This window comes from Globicephala melas, chromosome 15, assembly GCF_963455315.2.
Source record: "Globicephala melas chromosome 15, mGloMel1.2, whole genome shotgun sequence".
Lineage (NCBI taxonomy): Eukaryota > Metazoa > Chordata > Mammalia > Artiodactyla > Delphinidae > Globicephala > Globicephala melas.
Genome location: NC_083328.1, coordinates 26,137,932 through 26,155,959, shown reverse-complemented (window position 1 = coordinate 26,155,959; position 18,028 = coordinate 26,137,932). Strand labels below are relative to the sequence as shown.

The following is an 18,028-nucleotide window of genomic DNA, read 5'->3' as shown; positions in this document are numbered from 1 at the left end:
ATAGCCAAAAAATACCAACAATCCAAACAAACTGTGATATTTCCATACAATGGAATACTTCTCAGCAAGAAAAAGGAGTGAACTGTTCCTCAGCTGTACTCTACAGCATGGTTAAATCTCAAATTTATTATGTTGAATGCAAGAAGCCTCCTCTACCCTCCCCCTGCTAAAGAAAGTACATACTGTATGACTCCATTTATATAAAACTCTAGAAGACGTAAATTCATCTGTGATCAAGGAAAGCAGATCACTGGGTTGCCTGGGGATGAAAGGAGCATTGCAAAAGAGCATGAGGAAACTTTTGGGGAAACGGATGTGTTCATTATCTTGATTGTGTTGATAGTTTTGTCGATGTATACATGTGTCAAAACTTATCAAATTGTATACTTTTGTAGTTTTTTGTAGGTCAGGTAACTCAATAAAGCTGAAAAAATATAGTATGAGCACCTTTATACATACCTTATATTTTTACATAAATGCAAATGAATAAGACATTTTTAAAAGAAAGTGTCAGAGGCCTCTCAAAATGCAGCCAGTGACAGAAAATAAGTGTATAAGTCGGCTGAGCTGGGTAAAAAAAAATCTTAGATTTTTTACAATTTTTTCACCCCATTCTCACTCTGTCAACTTACCAGCTGCGACACATTGGGAAAATGGTGTAATGTCTCAGGTGACCTCAGCGTTTTCAAAATTATCAAATGATAGATTAGGCTAGATGTTCTGTAAGGTCCGTAAGTGCTCCCAGTTGTCTAATGCTTCCAGGTTTGTACGAAAGAAAGCTAACGTATATTCTCCTTTGTTGTAGATTTCCAATGCACACAGTCAGCAGATGGACGACCTCTTTGACATTCTCATTAAAAGCGGAGGTGGGTCAAAGTCACATCAGACCCCATAGGGGTCGTATCACAGGTTTATGAAAGTTTTCCTCTAGAGCTCACAGCGTATCTGAGTAGTGAGAAACATATTCTTCTAATTCTACCTCAGTTTACTCTTTTAAATCTGTTAAATTTAGGTGATTAAAATGAAGGAAAAGCCATTGTTTCACTATAACACAGTAATTTAATAGACTTAGCAATAGATGTATGCCTGTTGATAGACTACCTCAAAATAGCTCAGGAGAACCAGACCACATTGGAAAACTTCAAAATCACTCCACGTAAATGTTGTTGTGATGGGATAAAAATTCATTGTGCATTAGTTTCATAAAACCTAGTTACCTAGCTTGGGCTCTAGTAACTTTCTTAAAATTCAAAGGCAAGCACTTTCTACATATGATTGAAAATCTTAGATTTTTACAATTTGTCATCTTAAAAAGGGATAAGGGACATTAACCACAAAAAAAAAAATCAAGGATCTCTCTGCCTCAGCTTATTATCTTTAAAAATAAGTATAAAATCAGTATTTCAAAGCTTCAGATGCTATTTTGGAATATTTTTAAAGTATTCTCAAATTACCTTGGTGAAAGAGTTTTATTCAGGTTTTTAAAGTGATCAAAATTTCTCCATTCATAGCAGGTTCTATTTGATTTTGAGGTTAATGATTTTGTCGTAATGTTTGACAAACACAGAAAATTCTTCATATTTGACTATAGATCTACATGTGCAAATAGCATTTTCTTTTTAAACTCATGATGTATATCTAAACTATGGAAATTAAAGAAATAGATATACCATGGCCTGAATTTAAGGTTAAAAACAATAATAAAATGCTTTTTGCCAAATCTGGCGAAAATACTTTTGGAAATGATTAAAAAGAATAATGTTTACAGCCTAAACTTGGAAATTAAAATATGACAAAGTCACAGTAACAAAATAACAATTGAGTTATTTTCTAAAAGGGATGATTTTTTATGGCAAAGTATCCAATGAGTATATTATTTTATCTTATTGTATACTAACTAATACCAGTAATAATGAGAACAGAAATTTAAATAGTTGATTGTAAAACTAATTATTTAGATTGCACTTTCAGCTTTCAGAACAATTCTAGAGGTGACAACAGGTAATGAAGAGCAGCATAACTGTCCTAAAACACAGGCAGTGCCCACAGTGTACAGTTCACATATAGCAATCAGGTTGTAAGTTCTTTCTCTCACTTATTTATGCATCCCAATCACTGAATTGTAAGAGCGATTATTAAATACGTTTCCTAGTGTATCTGCATATAAATGAAACCAAATACTCACAAGAAAGTGGAAAGGATATTTTATTCAAATATATGTAGCTAAGTGAACACTGGTATCTATAGCAGATGGTCCGTTAATTTGCTACTTGATCTGGCCAGGAATAACACGTAATTGATGCTTATTAAGACATTTACCAAATCCTCAAGATTTTATATGAACTCAGAAAATGAGACAAAAGAAAAATAAGGTAATCCACCTCATCTTGGAAAAGATGTGTTAGCTTTAACTCAGAAATGACATGAGAACATTGTATCTTTTAAGGACTTTATATAGAATGTAAATGGCTAAATTCAGCACACAGTTCAACTATAATGATAAAAAAAGAATATAATTAGAGCTTTCATAATATTAAGGGTGTACTTCATGCCTGTACAAACTCAGGGTATCCACTTTGACATTCACTGTAAGGGTGGTGTGTCGCTGTAATAGCAGATTCAAGGTAGAGGGTAAGACAGGAGCCTGTCTTCAGCCTGGAATGACTGAGAATAAGAAAAGGATCAAATAATCTAAAACCATCGGTTCCCACCTGGTGGTAGAGACTGCTTTTAACGCTTACTCTTACTAAAAAGAATGGAAAGCATATCAGAATGTTATCAGCTTAAATGTTTTATCTATTTAACTAAAATATCCATCATCCTAAAGGTTATTATCTAGGACTGTACCTGACCAACAGCATCCTCTTCCTAACTCTGAGATGGACTGTGTATAAGTCATCACAAAAATACAAAATAATTGCCCTGGTAATTAATAAAAAACGTTTAAATGGTACTAAATCATTATTAATTATTTCAATTATTTTGCAGAGATTTCCCTTCCTATAAAAGAAGAACCTTCTCCTATTTCCAAAATGAGACCAGTGACAGCCAGCATCACCACAATGCCAGTCAGCACAGTGGTGTCCCGGCCACCACCCCAAGTCCAGATGGCACCGCCCATATCCTTAGAACCTATGAGCAGTTTATCTGCCAGCTTAGAGAACCAACTAGAAGCTTTCTTGGATGGCACTTTGCCTTCAGCCAGTGAAATTGCTCCACTGCAAAGCAGCAGCGAGGACAGGGAACCCTTCTCCCTGATAGAGGATCTCCAGAACGACCTGCTGAGTCACACAGGCGTGCTGGACCACTCACACTCACCCATGGAAACTTCCGAGGCCCAGTTTGCTGCGAGTACTCCCTGCCTGTCCCTTGACCTTTCTGACTCGAACCTGGACAACATGGAGTGGTTAGACATTACCATGCCCGGCACGTCATCGGGACTCACTCCTCTCAGCGCCACCGCTCCGAGCATGTTCTCTGCCGACTTCCTAGACCCACAGGACCTACCACTGCCATGGGACTAACAGCACAGATTTCTCATCCCAGATTCCATGAGAGTCAAGAAGATGAAGATGATTGGAGAAGGTCAGTTTTTAGAGACAGATCCATAGTTGCATCATTGCAATCATAATATGTTGTCACAGAAAGAACGGAGGGATGGTCAGAGGCTGGAAACCAAGTTTGAAAACATTTCATTGCATCCAGCAGTGAATGTCTACGATTTAATATAGCACAGAGCCTTCTGAAAAAACACTACTCCAAGAAGACTTATCTGTTTCTCCAGACTTCAGTAAAGAATAAAAGGTACCTTTAGATAAAAACATGAAGCAGAGTAATGTGTGCAGGGCGGTGACACCAGGGCCTCTGGTCATCAGCTACATTTAAACCTCTGTGGTCACTTTGAGACCCTAAATAAAAGGCAAACGGCTCCACTCAAAAAGAAGGGAGGTGAGAGACCACTGCACAGGGTATTTCCTAGAAATGGCCTGAGCCCAGCCCCAGATGCAGCAGGGGTCAAGGGCAGTGGTCAGCACCAGCCAGTTCAGTGACAGCTTCCCACTGAAGACTTTTTGGTTCCATTCAGAAACCAATGTAATTTGTGTGTGTGTTATAGTTTATTTTGTGATTTTTGGGAATCTTACTTTAGATCTCCAAATTTAAATTGAAATGGAAGATCTTCCACCATAACCAGACAGTGTCTACAAAAGACTGTCATAAACAAGCCACTGTAAGAAGTCAGGTGTACTGATAACACTGAAAATTTATTTGCAGCCCTCTGGGTTGATTAGGTTGATTTTAATGTGTATCTTAGACATCTGTACGTGTGCTCTGACATTGTGATGTGTACAGCCTACACTGGAGTAAGGCATTAGGTACCCAGTGGTCCTACTTCTTGTAATAACTCAAATATTTCTGGAGTACTTGAGCCACATGTATTTCCGTATTTAAAGAATTGCTGACTAACTTTCAGGTAACCAGACCCATCTCAAAGAACCAAGAAAAGGCTTTAGCATAAAATATATTTCTGAGCTGGTGAGTTGCAAAGAAGGCAAGGGAGAAGTCTGTCATCAACCTAGGACATTCCTACAACGGTTACAGGTGAGACAGTGTCGCCAGGTTGGCCAGTGGACCCAGCCCTGGCCGTCCTCTTCTCTGTCGCTTATCCCTGGTTACTGTTTTACAGGCTTGTAACTGGATGTCATACCTGAGCTCTCACTATATCATCAAGCTGAAGATTGAAAAACTGGAGGTTTTATTAGTAGTTTTTTATATAGAAAAAAGATTTGTTGAGTAGTTTCATAATTTTCTAAAATGCCAACTATCACAGGATTTCCAAGATTATTTCAATCAAGCTAGTCATTTAAGTAAGTATATGATAAAATATAAATAACTGAAAAAAAACCCACCTGAAATCTACCCCAAAGTGTGGAGGTTTTTATTACATAACATCATTGTGCTCTCCACCTCACCTTGTATAAACCCTACGTATGGTCAGGTTTTTTCTCTGGGTTGTTAAATGGTGAAAGTTGCCTCTTGCAAGTCACTGTGGGAACCTGACCCACTACTTGGAAACAGTCTGTGAATCATTTCTGGGTTTGTGTTTTGCCTAAGAACTGATCTTACTGTATATTTTTATTTCAGTTTGTAAATTTTACTACATGTAAGAAAAGTCCATTTTCCCAGTATTCAGTTGCCCACAGCCCTCGAGCCCTCAGTTGAAAGCCCTCCCAACTGGAAAGTGCTTCTGGATGATTCAAGCAGAGGCAGTCATGCACAGTGTGGTCTGCAGTAGGTACTTCGAGTGTTTAGCAATTGGTAATCCAACATGTGGGAGCCAGTAACCGTTAACCACAGCGCCGCCATCTGACCAAGCCCAATGGGACAGTTAACGTCCTGGGCATGACGTGCATCTCGAGTCAGTTCCTTTCGGAGGCCCTGTGGCCAGGGGCAGGGCTACTGACCCGGAAAGGTACTTTTCTTAGGGGAAGTCTGGGCCCTGGGTTTTTGTCTGGGGCTTATGTGGTCCACACTTAGACTCTAAGCATCATCTTCATTCAGATTTAAATGGCTTATTAAATTAGCACCAAATATCAGTGAGTCAGCAGGAGGCAACTGAACAGCTAGTGGTGCTGGCTCTTGTTGAGTAACTTTCTGTTTCCATCATCCCGAGTTGTGTACATAGATTGTTCTCTAGCCCTCAGCTCCCCTTATTGCTTTTTTAAAATAGATTTGAAACATGCCACAGGAAGGTTGCTCTCCAAAAATACACACTGCATTACAAAGAATGCCATCTCATGAGCCTGGTCTCTTGACTACAACTTGCTGAAGTGCCCACTTCACATGTGTGTTCAGACCTTCACGTACCAGCATTTCCTTTAAAGGCAGGCAAGGGGCCTCTAGTACCGACTCTACCGGCCACCTACTCGCGGCATTCCACCCGGCCCTCCGTCCTGGCTTGAGCAGCCAGCTGGGCCTCTGTGACACCAGTGCTGCTCACCAGGGTCTCAGCTAATGTTCCAGGTTAGAGCAAGGACACAGACCGTGCGCAGCATGTGACATGACCAAAGGTGACATTCTGTGATCACAGCCCCTCTGCCCTAACTCAGTGAACGTGACGGTAAGCGCAATGGGAAAGGCGTGTGTTTACCAAAGAGGACGGTCTTGGGTTTGAGGTGAGCTTCACAGCCCTTTAAACAGAGGGCAGAAGCGCTGGTTGGATTTTCAGGTGTTCATGTGTGTGGTTTAGAAGGGGTGCTGTCGTGTACCATTCTGCAGAATAGCATACTGCCGAGCAGAAAACCAACTCCTAGAAACACGATCTCCTATCCAGTCTTATTTCCTAAATATTCCTGAAACACAGTAGTATCAAGCTTACCCTGCTAGTGTATATAGGTATCAGGTCTTGTCATGAAGGACGCGAGGAATAGAAAGTTACGCCGAAGCTTCAGGCATATGTGGTCATCTTGTACGTTTCAGCAAAGCATGTACTAGGAAAGCTCTTAGGACAGTGTGAGTGGTTCACGTTCTAGTGTTTTTCCTGAAATGTGCAATCTGCTGTATAGTATCTGCCACACATCTGTGCATAGACGCAGTCTGAATTCATGGAACTTCTTGCTCAGATGCTATTTGGTTGTTTTATATGAATATCTTTATGGCACAAAAAGAGCTTACTTAAAATTTCCTTTTTACAAACTGCACGGTTGTGTGAGCCACGGAAGTGCCGTTTCAGAATCGTGGCAAAGGCGGTGTGGTGTCGCCCCCCAAGCTGCCACCTGTAGAGGGCACCGCCACAAGCTGTGCAGCCGGTGGACCCCGAGTGATGATGGATCAGGAGTGTTACCCATTTTGTCACCAAAGCTGACTCAGGCTTCCTCTACCCCAGATCAACCCCAGATCATTCCAGGCCACACAGCTTTCTCCAGAGCCCTTTCGCAGTTCCCAAGCTGAAACCAGCCACAACAGTGCCGGGACCGTCCCTTTACTGTCCACAAACAGCCTTTGGCCGGGTTTGCGCCACACCCTCGTGCTGTTTCTGGGGCCCATCTGGTGGCTCCTGCCATGAGCCAGGTGGAGGGTGGCAGCCAGGGGCTGTTTCAAGAACTTCCAAGAGACTAGCTGTCAGTGTCCACCAGCAGAGCCACCTGGGGCTCCACAGCAGGTTCGCAAATAGCCCTCTGCGTGTCGCCATCCGTCACCACCACATCAGTCCCGACCACTGGCACCAGAGCAGGACACCAGGCAAAGTGTCCCCTGCCTGGAGGCCACAAAATTAGCCCACTCTCTCAAAGAACACTAACTGGAAGGTCAGGGTGATCAGAGGAACACAGCTCCCAAGTGCAGAAGTGTGTGTCTGGAGAGCAGCCTAACTGCATTGCAGCGCATCTTTTAAGTGGTTTCAGTCAAAACTGGAAAATAACAATTAATATGTAGTCATTCTTCTTCCTGGTTCAAACCTTTGATAACTTGCTCATTCAGCCACGTTTCTGAGCTACGGTTTTACTTGTGAAGTGACTGCATGGCAATAAGCAGGTCTATGTTTGTCCCCATTCACCCTTTCTTGCAGTATTTGAGGAAATGCATCATTGCAAAGGGTTTCTGCCTGAAATCTCTGATTTGAGGCCTGTAATTCAAAAAGCTGCACATGTTTACAAAAGAGCTCTTCCCCTCCATGCAAACACGTTGCTCTGTGAATCATTGGAAAATGTCACGATTCTGTGACAAGAGGATGGCAATCTCGGATCTGCAAGGTGCTGTCTGGAATCAAATAAAACATGTCATTGGCGATCTCAACATAGCTGTCGTGTTCAACAGAGCTTTGTGCCAACTACTAAGACAAAGCTTTAACCAAGTTCATAGAATCACCGAGACTCGTAACGATTACCTCTCCACATTATGCTGTAAGGAAACTTGCTGATTTAGGAGGAGGAGGAAGCATTTAGGAAAGGGTTTAGTTGCTACCAAAAGCACTTAACCTCGAATAACTAATAGTAATGCAAACTCGCTTCAATGGAACCAAAGGCATTGCCAAGTATTTGCCAAAAGGAGGCACTTTTTATTTAAAATTTGAGACTAATGAGATCTCAAAAATCAGTCCCAAAAAGGTATTATCCATTTAAGGTTATAATTTTCACAAAGATGTAGATATTTCTCTATTGTTTTCATGTAAAATAGTATAGATTTGTTTTGTTGGGTTAAGAATAATACGTATTTAGCAGTAATACAGAGTTTTTTCCTTTCTACCTACAAATTAGTTTTCTTCTCTTGCTTGCAATAGAAATACGATGTGATAGGTGTTTCTCTTCTTATTTTCATTGTCACATTATGTCTTAGCATCTCACTCTATGAAAAAAAGGAGAAAGATACCAATCTGCAGAGCCCTGCTTATCAAAGCACTAGTTTAATAAAAAACTATGGCAATCGGGGGTCCATTCATCTATTGCCTTTATGTTGTTTTTTTAAAAGAAAAACCATGATGCCTTTGTATTTGCTGTTTGCACCCCTGAAGTCAATTCCATGTCATGTTTGAATGCCATACATTTTGCACATGTACTGTACATAGGTAATGCATATGGTATTTTTATATGTGTGCACATTTATCATCAGATCTTTTGTACATAGTGGCCGTATTGTAGCTGATCGGGAAATGTTTGATATCTCAGCAATTTTGCATTTTTGTGTCTCAAATAAAAACATTTTGATGTACTATGATTCTTACTACGCAGAGGAAAGACCACATGCTATGGGTCAGGAGAGCTGAGGGGGGCAGGTGGGGAGGAGACACTGCCTTCAGAGCAAGCCTTACAGCAGTCAGTCACCAGACACAACAAGCGGGCGTGCTGAGGCAGGTTTTGTGAATCACACATCCAGGGCACACATCCCCTCCCCCAGGTCCAGGATCGTGGGATACAAAATAGAAACAGGTACCTAGCTGAACTTGACCATGACAAGATTTGACACCAAAACCGTGTGCATTCTCCCACAATCATAAGGAAACCCCGAATGAGAGACGTGCGGAAGGCTGTGGTCCCCCGGGGGTCGGTGTGTACACACATGCCTGGGGAAAACGGGCTCTCGCTTTGACAGTAATAAATGAGCCACCACCAAGATTCCCAAAAGACCCGGGTAATCCTTCAGTGCAGCCACATTTCAGAAGCAGCTATTTATATGAGGTGCTTTTATAGACCTAAAGAAATGGTCTTTAGAATTCAGTTTATTTTAGTAAGATGGCATTTGATTTTCAACCCAGAAGCCCATGGTTAAAATAGAGTTTTGATGACATAAAACAGTAATGGGTAAACCTGACTAACAGCCCAAACTTTCATATCAATATCTGACTATGAAAGTGGTGTCATATCACCCTCAGAGAGGGAGAAAAGAAAGATCACTGGCTGCCTAAATACAACAAAATGTTCATTATCCGCTACCTTTAGGGACCAAGGGAGCAGCCTCAACAGACCAGTAAGTAGATGATGCTTCCAACGGACTAAGACATTTGTAACATCACATGTTACCAGCCAAGATCCTCCCCTCGGGGAGAGAAAATCATGTCCGAGGGAGCAAAGACAGTGCCCCAGGCAGTCCCAGGAATGAGCAAGGGACAGAGCTGGGAGCTTTAGGGAAGGTGCTGGAAGAGATGTGTTAGGACGTGTAAAGGACATTCCAAACAGAGAAAAACCACTTGGGTGAGGTCAGAGTAAAGAAAGAGATTTTGGCTGAGGCCCTGCTCTGTGCCAGGCCGAGGGCTAGATGCCGGAGTTGGGCTGAAGGACAGAATCTGGCCAAGAAGTGCTGGGAAACAGTCCGGAAGGGTCGACAGCAGAGCATTTAAGAATCCCAGACCTCAAGGGGCTTAAGACTCTTCTGGAGATAGTTCTGTTTTCTTTGGGTAATACAGGCCTTCGAAAGCCTTTTAGATAGTGGACACAGTCATCATTTAGCACCTTTGTAATCCTCTGCAGCACACTTGCTCTAGAGTCAACAGGACTACAAAAGCACTTGTAAACACAGACACACCCACACACTTCGTGATGGCTGGAAATGAATGCCGCCTAGGAAAGACCCCTTCAGGACAGATGTAGACCACATGTCACCAACAATTTTATATGCCGCATAATCCTCTTGAAGGTTTCCCAAGTCACCTCACGACCATTCCTTTGCCCCTCCTTCCACAAGTAGCTTAGCTTCCCTTTCTGATGGATATTAACTTTCAGAAAGAAACCCCATTTGGACATCCTGGCTATCTCTTCTGCTAATTTTTATGACAAGTTATTAAAACTAAACCCATAATGTATACTGAGACAAAAAACGAGGCCACTAATCAACTGACTGCCCCTGGTGGATATGACCGTGTGACAGATCATTCCAGGAGGAAGCTGCTGACATGGCCCTATGGGCGGTAACCACAGTGCGTACTCACCCTTCTCCCCACGTCCCTGGTACATAGCGCCAAGTCACAGGAATTCAAGTGGAGACAGGTTAATAGAAACAGCAGCAAATGTAGCAGATGCTGCTAAATGCCAGGCCCTGTGCCAAACACTTTATGTATAAAACCCTCGTTTAATAAGTCTACGAGCAAGGAACTCTTCCTATCCCCATTTAATAGATGTGGCAACTAAGGACAGAGAAGGAAAATGTCTTGCCCGAAATTACAAAGAAAGCAGTGTGGATTTGAGACCAAGCTTCTGACATCCCAGAGCCCAGATCATTTCTGTAGACTCGGTACATTCACTCCAACGTCTTTGTTCAGATACATGACAAAACCAATTGATTATAGCAGACTTAGTTCATGTCAATCATGAGGTTCACCCCAACTGGGCATCTCTCAAGTCTCCTCAATCTCACACATTTTACAAAGTAGCTACTCACATGGATGGTTAACAGCATCCAACCAGAACCTGGGTTACAAGACTGGGGCATCTTAAGTGAAGCCCACAGGTGGGGCCACACACAATGACTCACAAAACTGCCTACTTGGGCTGGGTACCTGGAGCCACTTGAGCACACCCCAAAACCCAGCATTCATAGAGCAATTTTACAATATCTAGTAAAGTTGAAGATACAAACTCTGCAACTCAACTTTTTTGATACTCATCCTCGAGAAACACATGCCCACAGGCAATCACGTGCAAGAATTAACACGAAAGCTTAGTTTACAAAGCAAACACTGAAAACGACCTGTATGCCTTTCATTTTGCGAACATTTAAACACAGCAATTTACACAAATGAACTAAATCTAATGTGCCAATGTAAATCAATCTCAAAATAAAATGCTGAGGGAAAGAAAAGTGCAGAATGAAGCCTACATAATTCAAGTAACATTTTAAATCAACAATGCTGTTCACGTTTTTATATAAAATATAAAAATATGGGTGGTAAGGACTCATGTCAATACCAAGATTCAAGATACTTGTGGAAAGAAAAGGAATTAGATTGCAGGAATTAAAGTAGGCTTCAATTAATATTGAATGTTTTATTTATTTTTTCTATTTATTTCTTTAGTAATTCTATAGCCATCTAGCAAAATATTAACACTTGTTTACTGGCAGTTGATTTCTTTATTCTCCCTATTCTTGCGGTAGGCGGGCCTCTCACTGTTGTGGCCTCTCCCGTTGCGGAGCACAGGCTCCGGACGCGCAGGCTCAGCAGCCATGGCTCACGGGCCCAGCCGCTACGCGGCACGTGGGATATTCCCGGACCGGGGCACGAACCCGTGTCCCCTGCATCGGCAGGCGGACTCTCAACCAGTGTGCCACCAGTGAAGCCCTCTCCCTATTCTTTTCTGTGAGTTGGAAATAGTTCCTATTTAAAAAAAAAAAAAAAAAGGACTTCCCTGGCAGTCCAGTGGTTAAAACTCTGCACTTCCACTCTAAGGGGTGCAGGTTCAAACCCTGGTCAGGGAACAAGGATCCTGCATGCCATATGGCGCGGCCAAAAAAAAAAAACCTTAAAAAGAAAAAGAATTACACAGGAATACATTGAACAACTGCATGCCAACAAATTAGTTAACTTAGATAAAATACACAAATTCCTACACAGACACAAACTACCAAAAATTAACTCAAGAAGAAAGAAAAGCTGAAAGCTTTTCCTTTAAGATGAGGAACAAGACAAGGATGCCCACCCTTACCAGTTATTCAACATAGCACTGGAAGTCCTAGCCAGAGAAATTAGGCAAGAAAAAGAAATAAAAATCATCTAGGGGCTTCCCTGGTGGCACAGTGGTTGAGAGTCCACCTGCCGGTGCAGGGGACACAGGTTCATGCCCCTGTCCGGGAGGATCCCACATGCCACGGAGTGGCTGGACCCATGAGCCATGGCCGCTGAGCCTGTGCATCCCGAGCCCATGCTCTGCAACGGGAGAGGCCACAACAGTGAGAGGCCTGCATACTGCGCAAAAAAAAAAAAAAAAAAAAAAAGTCATCTAAATTGGAAAGGAAGAAGTACAACTGTCACTATTTGCAGATGACATGTCATTATAGAGAATACCCTAAAGAGTCCACCAAAAAGTGTTAGAACTAATAAATTCAGTAAAGGATATAAAATTAATATACAAAAATATGTTGCATTTCTCTACACCAATAATGAACTATGAGAAAGAAAATTAAGAAAATAATCCTTTTTAGAATTTCATGAAAAAGAATAAAATAATGGGTTGGCCAAAAAGTTCGTTCTGTAAGGTGTTATGGAAAAACCCGAACGAACTTTTTGGCCAGCCTAATACTTCAGAATAAATTTAATAAATTTAACTAAGCCCATGCGCCACGACTACTGAGCCTGCGTGCTGCAACTACTGAAGCCCGTGTGCCTAAAGCCCATGCTCCGCAACAAGAGAAGCCACCACAATGAGAAGCCTGCACACAGCAACAAAAGTAGCCCCCGCTCGCCACAACTAGAGAAAGCCCATGAGCAGCAACAGACCCAACGCAGCCAAAAATAAATAAAATTTTAAAAATAAACAAATTTAACCAAGGAGGTGAGAGACCTGTATACTGAAAACTATAAGACACTGATGAAACAAACTGAAGACACAAATAAATGGAAAGATATTCCATGCTCATGGACTTGAAGAATTAATATTGTTAAGATGTCCATACTACCCAAAGCAATCTACAGGTACAATTCCGATCAAAATTCCAATGGCATTTTTCATGGAAATAGGACAAACAATCCTCAAATTTGTATGGAACCACAAAAGATCTCCAAATAGCCAAAGCAATTTTGAGAGAGAACAACAAATCTGGAAGCACATCACATTTCCTGTTTTCAAACTATACTCCAAAGCTATAGTAATCCAAACAGTATGGTATTGGCATAGAAACAGATAAATAGGGGAGTTTCTGGTGGCCTAGTGGTTAGAATTATGGGCTTTCACTGCCACAGCCATGGTTCAATCCCTGGTCAGGGAACTGAGATCCCACAAGCTGTGCAACATAGCCAAACAACAACAACAAAAAAAAAAACACAGACACAGATCAATGGAACAGAATAGAAAGCCCAGAAATAAACCCACACATATATGGTCAACTAATCTATGACAAAAGAGCCAAGAATATACAGTGGGGGGAAAGACAGTGTCTTCAATAAATGTTACTGGAAAAACTCAATATCCACATGCACAAGAATGAAATTGGACCCTCACCTCATCTGGCACCACACACAAAATTAACTCAAAATGGATTAAAGCCTTAAATGTAAGTCCTGAAACCATAAAACTCCAAGAAGAAAACAGAGGAAAAGCTCCTTGACATGGGCCTTGGCAATGACTTTTTAGATATACCAAAAGCACAGGAAACAAAAGCAAAAATAAACAAGTGGAACTCCATCAAACTAAAAACCTTCTGCACAGCAAACAATCAAAAAAATGAAAAGGCAACCTACAGAATAGAAAATATTTACAAACCATGTATCTGATAAGGAGAAAAGGGAACCACTGTGTACTGTTGGTGGAAATGTAAATTAGTACAGCCTTTATGGAAAATAGTATGGAGGTTCCTCAAAAAATTAAAAATAGGGCTACCATATGGTCTGGCCATCCCACTTCTGGGTATATATCCAGAGGAAATGAAATCAGTATCTCAAAGATATATCTTCACTTCCATGTTCATTGCAGCATTATTTGCAATAGCCAAGATACAGAAACAACCTAAGTGTCCATCAACAGATGAATGGATAAAGAAAATGTGATACACACACATGCAAGAATATTATTCACTCTTATAAAAGAAGGAAATCCTGCCATCTGTGACAACATGGATAAAACCCAAGAGCATTATACTAAGTGAAATAAGTCAAACAGAAAAAGACATATACTGTACATGATCTCACTTATATGTGGACTCTAAAAAGGCCAAACTCGCAGAAACAGAGTAGAGTGGTGACTATCAGGGGCAGGGGAAGGAATGGCGTGCTATTGGTCAAAGGGAACAAACTTCCACTTATAACATGAATAACCTCCGGGGACCTAACATACAGTATGGTGAAAACAGCTAACAATACTGTATTGTATTGTACTGAAATTTGCTAAGAGAGTAGATCTTAAGTATTTTCATCACACACCAAAAAAAAATTGGTAACTATGTGGGTAATAGATGTGATAATTAGCTTGTCTATGGTTATCCTTTCACAGTGTGTAGGTATATCAAAATATACCTTACATATATACAGTTGATTATACCTCAGTAAAACTGGGGGGGAAAAATGAAAAAGTGCTGAACGAAGAAAACTGTCAACCAAAAATTCTATATACAACAAAGTGTCCTTCAAAAGTGAGGAAGAAATTAATACATTCCCAGATAAAAGCTAAAGGAGTTATCACCACTAGACCTGCCCTGCAAGAAATGCTAAAGGGACTCCTTCAAGTTGAAATGAAAGAATGCTAGACAGTAACTCAAAGTCCTATGAAAAATAAGGTTCTCTGGTAAAGATAAATATATGGACAAGTAAAAACCTCTATTATTGTCACTTTGGATCTTAACTCCACTTTTTATTCTTTCATAGGATTTAAAAGAGAAAAGCATAAAAATAATTCTAAATCTACAAAGGATCATTACATAACATGTAATGATGTAATTTGTGACATCAGTAACAAAGGTGGGTGTAGAGGAGCTGTAAAGAAGTAGAATTTTTGTATGTGAGCAAAGTTAAATGGTTATCAGTTTAAATAGATTGTTATAAGTTTAGGATGTTAAATGTAACCACTACAAACAAAATACATGGAGAATATACACAAAAGAAAATGAGAAGGGAGGAGATAGGTTCAAGATGGAGGAATAGAGGGACATGCTCTCACTCCCTCTTGCGAGAGCACCAGAATCACAACTAACTGCTGAACAATCATCGACAGGAAGACACTGGAACTCACCAAAAAAGATACCCCACATCCAAAGACAAAGGAGAAGCCACAATGAGATGGTAGGAGGGACGCAATCACAATAAAATCAAATCCCATAACTGCTGAGTGGGTGACTCACAAACTGGAGAACACTTATACCTCGGAAGTCCACCCACTGGAGTGAAGGTTCTGCGCTTTCCAACCTGGGGGTCCGGCAATGAGAGGAGGAATTCCAAGAGAATCAGACTTTGAAGGCTAGCAGGATTTGATTGCAGGACTTCGACAAGACTGGGGGAAACAGAGACTCCACTCTTGGAGGGCACACACAAAGTAGTGTGTGCATTGGGACCCAGGGGAAGGAGCAGTGACCCCACAGGAGACTGAATCAGACCTACCTGCTAGTGTTGGAGGGTCTCCTAAAGAGGCGGGGGGTGGCTGTGTCTCCCTGTGAGGACAAGGACACTGGCAGCAGAAGTTCTGGGAAGTACTCCTTGGCATCAGCCCTCCCAGAGTCCGCCATTAGTCCCACCAAAGAGCCCGGGTAGGCTCCAGTGTTGGGGCGCCTCAGGTCAAACAACCAACAGGGGAGGGAGCCCAGCCCCACCCATCAGCAGACAAGCGGATTAAAGTTTTACTGAGCTCTGCCCACCAGAGCAACACCCAGCTCTACCCACCACCAGCCCCTCCCATCAGGAAACTTGTAAAAACCTCTTAGATAGCCTCATCCACCAGAGGGCAGACAGCAGAAGCAAGAACTACAATCCTGCAGCCTGTGGAACAAAAACCACGTTCACAGAAAGATAGACAAGATGAAAAGGCAGAGTGCTATGTACCAGATGAAGGAACAAGATAAAACCCCAGAAAAACAACTAAATGAAGTGGAGATAGGCAACCTTCCAGAAAAAGAATTCAGAATAATGATAGTGAAGATGATCCAGGACCTCGGAAAAAGAATGGAGACAAAGATTGAGAAGATGCAAGAAATGTTTAACAAAGATCTAGAAGAATTAAAAAACAAACAAACAGAGATGAACAATACAATAAGTGAAATGAAAAATACACTAGAAGGAATCAATAGCAGAATAACTGAGGCAGAAGAACAGATAAGTGACCTGGAAGACAGAATGGTAGAATTTACTGCCATGGAACAGAATAAAGAAAAAAGAATGAAAAGAAATGAAGACAGCGTAAGAGACCTGTGGGACAACATTAAACACAATAACATTCGCATTATAGGGGTCCCAGAAGGAGAAGAGAGAGAGAAAGGACCTGAGAAAATATATGAAGAGATTAGACTCAAAAACTTCCCTAACATGGGAAAGAAAATAGCCACCCAACTCCAGGAAGCACAGCAAGTCCCATACAGGATAAACCCAAGGAGAAACACACCAAGACACATAGCAATCAAACTGGCAAAAAATAAAGACAGAAAAATTATTGAAAGCAGCAAAGGAAAAACGACAAATAACATACAAGGGAACTCCCATAAGGTTAACAGCTGATTTCTCAGCAGAAACTCTACAAGCCAGAAGGGAGTGGCATGACATTTTAAAGTGATGAAAGGGAACAACCTACAACCAAGATTACTCTACCTGGCAAGGATCTCATTCAGATTCGATGGAGAAATCAAAAGCTTTACAGACAAGCAAAAGCTAAGAGAATTCAGCACCACCAAACCAGCTCTACAATAAATGCTAAAGGAACTTCTCTAAGTAAGAAACACAAGGCAAGAAAAGGACCTACAAAAACAAACCCAAAACACTTAACAAACTGGAAATAGGAACATACATATCGATAATTACCTTAAACGTGAATGGATTAAATGCTCCAGCCAAAAGACACAGGCTCGCTGAATGGATACAAAAACAAAATCCATATATATGCTGCCTACAAGAGACTCACTTCAGACCTAGGGACACATACAGACTGAAAGTGAGGGGATGGAAAAAGAATTCCATGCAAATGGAAATCAAAAGAAAGCTGGAGTAGCAATACTCATATCAGATAAAATAGACTTTTAAAAAAAGAATGTTACAAGAGATCATTACTACATAATGATCAAGCGATCAATCCAAGAAGAAGATATAACAATTATAAATATATATGCACCCAACATAGGAGCACCTCAATACATAAGGCAACTGCTAACAGCTATAAAAGAGGAAATTGACAGTAACACAATAATAGTGGGGGACTTTAACACCTCACTTACACCAATGGACAGATCATCCAAACAGAAAGTTAATAAGGAAACACACAAGCTTTAAATGACACAATAGACCAGATAGATTTAATTGATATTTATAGGACATTCCATCCAAAAACAGCAGATTACACTTTCTTCTCAAGTGTGCACAGAACATTCTCCAGGAGAGATCACGGCTTGGGTCACAAATCAAGCCTCAGTAAATTTAAGAAAACTGAAATCATATCAAGCATCTTTTCTGACCACAACACTATGAGAGTAGAAATAAGTTACATGGAAAAAAATGTAAAAAACACAAACACATGGAGGCTAAACAATACGTTACTAAATAACCAAGAGATCACTGAAGAAATCAAAGAGGAAATCAAAGAATACCTAGAAACAAATGACAATGAAAACATGACGATCCAAAACCTATGGGATACAGCAAAAGCAGTTCTAAGAGGGAAACTTATAGCAATACAATCCTACCTCAAGAAACAACAAACAT

The 18,028-nt window shown here is 41.0% G+C and overlaps 1 protein-coding gene and 1 long non-coding RNA gene across 12 annotated transcripts in view; one reads left to right on the top strand and one right to left on the bottom strand.

The window, feature by feature from the left end:
- The window catches only part of MRTFB (myocardin related transcription factor B), a 283,651-nt gene extending 274,948 nt beyond the window's left edge, over positions 1 to 8,703 (top strand). For all 11 annotated transcript variants that reach the window (XM_060284211.2, XM_060284212.2, XM_060284214.1 and 8 more), the window contains 2 exons: positions 806 to 866; positions 2,989 to 8,703. In XM_060284211.2, coding sequence (XP_060140194.1) covers positions 806 to 866; positions 2,989 to 3,524 — 597 coding nt within the window. In that variant the 3' untranslated portion in view covers positions 3,525 to 8,703. The remainder of the gene's footprint in view (positions 1 to 805; positions 867 to 2,988) is intronic.
- The window catches only part of LOC115867665 (uncharacterized), a 46,721-nt gene that overhangs the window by 6,157 nt on the left and 22,536 nt on the right, over positions 1 to 18,028 (bottom strand). The gene's annotated exons all lie outside the window — the stretch shown is intronic.